The 5,795-nt window shown below is 37.1% G+C and overlaps 1 protein-coding gene across 1 annotated transcript; it reads left to right on the top strand.

The window, feature by feature from the left end:
- Positions 1-480: 480 nt before the first annotated feature.
- Positions 481-5,558, top strand: LOC114738893 (glucose-6-phosphate/phosphate translocator 1, chloroplastic-like). The gene is made up of 5 exons (XM_028926952.1): positions 481-1,298; positions 1,852-2,077; positions 2,374-2,596; positions 3,411-3,624; positions 5,143-5,558. The coding sequence occupies exons 1-5, from the start codon at positions 792-794 to the stop codon at positions 5,152-5,154; spliced, it is 1,182 nt and encodes a 393-aa protein (XP_028782785.1). The 5' UTR covers positions 481-791; the 3' UTR covers positions 5,155-5,558.
- The last annotated feature ends 237 nt before the right edge of the window (positions 5,559-5,795 follow it).

Here is a 5,795-nt window from a genome sequence, read left to right as displayed (position 1 = left end):
AATGTGTATAACTTTATAATAGTTCTGTCAAAAAATCACTGCAAATGTGTATACTATATTTGCAGCGACTTTTCAACTGCTACTCAAACTGCTACAACTGTAACCACTACGAACGCTATTATTTAACAAACTAACAAACATAAGCAAATTTAACATCATTAGCGTAAGAACCATATGCTTTTGGGGGGCCAATGTTTTGAACAGAGGGATGAGAAACACAATGAGAAATACATATAGGGACAAAATCCGAAATTCAATAAAAATATGGGGACCGAAACGGTTTAACCATGCTAAAAATGTCGTTCTCCATTATTTATTTTCACGTGAGGCTTGGGAACCTGCGTGGACTGAGATCTCAAGGAGAGCTTTTGAAGATTTCTACGTATCTACCCAATCGCCTCTTCGGCCGTAAGCCTCCGTCACCAAACCCATGGCAGCATTGTGCCTCCAAGTTGTGAATTGAAAAAGAAACGCCTTTCGTCTGTAAAATATACCTTCTACTTTCTTTAGTCAGTATTAATAGGCATTATTCCTTCACTGCCCCATTGCGTTTGCTCTTTTACCTTATTTATAGTTTCTTCCTTCCGTAATTTCGATTACCTAAACCTTTCAAGATTTGAGCGACATTAGGTCAACAGCTCCGATCGCGGATACTGTCATTTGTCACGAGTGTTCAGAGTTTCTCTGAGCACGTCTCGTAACTCTGACGCGCAATCCGTTATTCGTCTCTCGTGCTTTTCTCAATTTTGTGATCTTTTGTCGGCACTTCCGATTATCCCTTCTTGTTCGCGATGATTTGCTCTCTCAAACAACCTGGTGTTTCTTTCAGTTGTTCTGATGTTGTTCTTCGGAGAAAACAGTCAAATCCCTTTCAGTCAAGCTTTCTTTTACCTTGCATACCGAAGGGAAAAGCTGAGCGATCTCTGGTTTCAGTGCACAAACCCTTGCACCTTTCTTCTCCGAGTAAGAAAATTTCAACGCTGAATCTTCCGTCAGTGAATCCTCGTGGAAATTCCATCAGATGCGAAGCTTTTGAGGCTGACCGATCAAACATTGAAGCAAGCACGCCATCGGAGGCGGCGAAGAGGTTGAAAATTGGAATATATTTCGCAACATGGTGGGCTCTGAACGTGGTCTTCAATATTTATAACAAGAAGGTTCTGAATGCATATCCGTACCCCTGGCTTACTTCAACGCTCTCACTCGCATGTGGGTCTCTTATGATGTTGATTTCTTGGGCCACGAGGATAGTGGAGGCGCCAAAGACTGATTTTGAGTTTTGGAAGACTCTGGTGCCGGTAGGTTTGATGGGCTTTGTTTGTTTCCTGAGCAAAATTGATGGGAAAGCAATGTTTTTGTTCGTATTACTTGTGCCGAGCTAAGGTTAACTCCTGCTGTTTTGGACGTATCCCTGGATTTCCATACTACATGCTTCTAGAACGAATTATGTGTGTTGTGGGGGGGGGGGGTGAATTCCACTTTAGTTAGATCGAATTGTTAAATTGGGTGGAGTCCGATCAGGACTTTTGTTCGTGAATTTTTCTTTCCTTTTCTTTTCTTTCTTTCTTTCTTTCTTCCTTCCTTCTTCCTTTTCGGTTTGAAGAGTAATTCACTGAACGTGAAAACTAGCGCTTTCCTTCTATCATGAGATCGGGTGGAGACTGGTAACAAGTTTTGTTGATTAATTATGATTTTTTTTTTGTTGGAAGAGTAATTCACTTAAGCTGGAAAAAAAGCTCTTTTCTCGTCTTGTTGTATTCATTAGATTCTGAGCAGATCTCAAAGGCTTGTACAAGTATATGTTTAATGGATATTGGATAGCACAGTTAATTTTTGCCGGTTTTCCTATAGGTTGCTGTTGCTCATACCATAGGACATGTGGCTGCAACGGTTAGTATGTCAAAGGTTGCAGTTTCATTCACCCACATCATCAAGAGTGGTGAGCCTGCTTTCAGTGTACTGGTCTCCAGATTTCTTCTGGGCGAGTCCTTCCCAGTACCAGTCTATCTGTCCTTAGTGCCAATCATCGGGGGGTGTGCACTTGCTGCTGTGACGGAGCTCAATTTCAACATGACTGGTAATGAAGTAACTTTTCTTCAGATGGACTTTTTGACACCTGCATTTTGTTGCTTTCATAGCATGATGAATCAAATTGAATATCAAAGTCAAGCTGAGGAAAAGAGAATTCATGTCTATTTGTTTCGGCTAAAACAATATCTTATGTTTTCCTTGTTTGCTAGCACATTATTTAATCAGTTTCTTGGATAAATATTTCATCAGAGGATGCTACTTGTGACAGAATCTGTTCTTGGTTGCTTTTCTGAAAGGATTGGTGTTCAGCCTGCTGAATTTGCTTTGAGCTGTGTTCTGCAGGTTTTATGGGGGCCATGATTTCGAATTTGGCATTTGTGTTTCGAAACATCTTTTCAAAACGCGGCATGAAGGGGAAGTCTGTTAGCGGAATGAACTACTATGCTTGTTTGTCTATATTGTCTCTCTTAATTCTGGCACCATTCGCAGTTGCTGTTGAGGGACCACAGATGTGGGCAGCTGGATGGCAAACAGCCCTCTCTCAAATTGGACCCCAATTTGTATGGTAATCACCAGATGACTACAGACTGTTTATATGTGCTATCTACTATGTTTGATATCACAGTAGGAATAATGTTGATGCCATAATTTCTTATTGGCTTCAAACAAATTTTAATATTTTTGTCGGTCATCCTTTGGAGCAAAGTTGTTATGTGTTTTACATTCCGAGTCAACTTTTGTAATTGATCATTTCTAATTTTTCATCAGTTTGTCATAATTATAAGTTTTCTAGAGATGTTTGGTAGCTTCTTGAATGACTTCTATAAACTTAATGGACAAATTAGAAGGTCATCTAGTCAGTTCATTGTATATATACTTAAGCTGAGCTTCGTTCTGTTTTTTTCCTCCCTCTTCTTTATATTGGATTTATCTAGTCAGTTTCTTTTGTTAGTTGTAGGACCGATGGATAATTTCCTGTCTGAAATGGGGGACCATGTCGTCCTTAATATACAGACCTGATAGCTTATATGAGGAGCATGAAAATGTAATTGTCTCGCTAATATGTTCTTCAGATAGAATGGAGGAACAAATCTTTAATCGATAGTTAATTATGAATGTTAACAAGAACTGAATAATGTTTTTGACCATTTGAAAATGATTCTGTTTATGTAAAAGGTACAGTTTAATTCACTTCATTTGTGCTAAATGTCTCCTCCTCCTCTTGTTGCATTTCAGTTCTGTAGATATTCGGAACAGGAAACAGCAAATTAGTGCCATATTTGCTTGGATTTGAGTTATATATTATTCCTGCTCCCTCCCCCCTTGCCTGTCATTTTGAGTGCTCACTTCTTCATTTTATTGTTAATTGTAAACATCAGGTGGGTGGCGGCTCAGAGTGTGTTCTATCATCTGTATAATCAGGTATCATACATGTCTTTGGATGAGATCTCTCCCTTGACATTTAGCGTTGGGAACACCATGAAACGAATTTCTGTCATAGTCTCCTCAATCATCATCTTCCACACGCCGGTTCAGCCCATCAATGCCCTTGGAGCTGCTATTGCTATCTTTGGAACCTTCTTGTATTCACAGGTATTTTCTGGTTCTGGTCAAGTTTGTGTTTTATTTTAGGTTGACATATATATATATATAATTGGTTTTATAGCAACTGTTGCAGTTGTACTTCCAAAAGGAAAGATAAGAAATTGAAAAAACAATTTTTATAAGAAACAGTAAAATGCTAACCATTCTTCCTCTCGTGAGATATTAGGTTAAGACTCAGGTGCCTCTAAAGTGACATATTTTAGTTTTGGATGTATGGTGGTTAGCTGGTACCTCAGGGTGTAGAAATTTTTGTTTTCCATTGATTCAAAAGGGGAAGACAAAAGGATTACATGAATCTAGGCCTTACATGACCCATCTTATCATCGTCCACCACCTCAGAACTACAAGATCTAACCGTATCCTGTAATTAGAGTATCTTGGCTTCCTGGATTGTTTCAAGGGATACAAAGTTGCTCTGTTTTGAGGAGAATACCATAGGATGCTGATTGCTGAACTTTTCTTCCTCTCATTTTATTATTATTATTATTATTATTATTGGTTGAAACTTTTCTCTCTTTTATTTTAATAAAAGTAACAAGAACCGATACTCCAAAATGCGTTTCAGTTGTGTTAGTGTTGAGAGGGATATCATTTCGGTTCCTGATCCACTTATACCTAACTGACTCCTTTGGTCCCTGGAATATCAAGCATAGAAGGGGGGAAAAACTCCTCATGTCTTTAGAGATAAAAAATAAAATAAAATATTACCTCTGGTTTTTAATATAAGACTCGGCTAACTAATTTAGTGATATTAAGGAAGTTACTAAATTAGTTTAAAATATTATTATTTATTGTTTTTCTCCAAATTAATTTGACTCACTTACAAATTAATGTATAGACTAATGATACACACAAGTATTTTAAAAAGATATCATATGTTATAAGTAATTTATTAACTTCTTTAATCTCCTCAAATTAGTTAGCTATGTTTTATATTAAGAATAGGAGGTAGTAAAAACACTATTGAGAAATGATAACATGAGCATAATAAATATTATATGTGTACGTGTACTATTTTGTATGCATTGAAAAGAGAAATTGCTTAATATAACAAACTGCCTTTACAAATGAAAACGAAATTTTAGGGGAGATTTGGTGGTTGGTGATGCATTATTTTATATTTTGCCTACCCTTCGGATGGTTGTTCTGCGGTTAGGTGATCTGAAAGATTGATTAGGTATAGGACTTTGAATTGCTAGCTTCGCTAATTTTGAATTGTAATTTTCGCTTCCATTATTCCCCTTCCAAGTCCAGTAGTTGACCACACTGTATGACTAGCGAATATGCTTTGGTTATTCCTCTGTAGTAGTGCTTCTAATTAACCACAAAAGACGTAAATATGTTAGATATCTTTATTGAGCAAGATCACATTTAATGAATTTTTATACTTACATTATAATTGATATTGATAAACTATATATAAGAATCCCATTCAAAGTTATTATTCTGATTTCTCGTCTTCCCTCATACTCTCTCTCTCTTTTCTTTCCTTTTGGTGTGTGGCAGGCAAAGCAATAGTGTTGAGGAATTGAGGTTCCTCGTTCAACCCACCCTGATCTTCTCAGCCAGGGTCCAAGCAAGTTGATTTTGAAAGATGTGACAGCTGGATTTTGGTAAAACTAGGATGATCCGGTACTGTGCACTGTAGATAATGATGGGAAACTAATAATAAAGATAATACTGCTGAGGAAACATTATCTTTATACAGATTAGTTAGTATTTCTTGGGTGATGCATTTGAGTTATGCTTTTGGAGAATAAGTGTCTGTTCTTGGTAGGCCAAGGATAATGTCTCAAAACACTGTTCGTTATGAGATTTCAATAATTGAGGACGATAATTTGGCTGTTATGTGCCACGGCTGACTGATTGAGTTGGGTAATGGGACGAGGTTTATTATGACGTTTTATTTCTGTTGTTGGCAATTATACATCAACTGTTTCACTGTTCAGTTTTCTTACGCAATTTTCTTTCTTTACGATCGTTACTTCACCATTTTGCCGGTGTTCCCAAGTACTTCTTTCTCTTTTGAGGACTCTTGCATACCTGCCAGAAATAACAATGAATTTTGGTGGAATAAAATCTATTAATTTAATTCTACCAGATAAAATATTATAGTTCATATTTTGTGTGGTATTATATGGTGAGGAATGTAAGTGTTG

The sequence above is a fragment of the Neltuma alba genome, unplaced genomic scaffold (genome assembly GCF_004799145.2).
Source record: "Neltuma alba isolate B1F8T4 unplaced genomic scaffold, ASM479914v2 tig00013707_pilon, whole genome shotgun sequence".
NCBI lineage: Eukaryota > Viridiplantae > Streptophyta > Magnoliopsida > Fabales > Fabaceae > Neltuma > Neltuma alba.
Note: the sequence above shows the minus strand (reverse complement) of the source record. Positions and strands in the feature narration are given on the sequence as shown.

Excerpts from the sequence above, each read along its gene's own strand:
- LOC114738893 (XM_028926952.1), top strand. The coding sequence starts at position 792 with ATGATTTGCTCTCTCAAACAACCTGGTGTTTCTTTCAGTTGTTCTGAT. Across the intron at positions 2,078-2,373 it reads GCTCAATTTCAACATGACTG|GTTTTATGGGGGCCATGATT; the intron begins GTAATGAAGTAA and ends TGTGTTCTGCAG. Across the intron at positions 2,597-3,410 it reads ATTGGACCCCAATTTGTATG|GTGGGTGGCGGCTCAGAGTG; the intron begins GTAATCACCAGA and ends TGTAAACATCAG.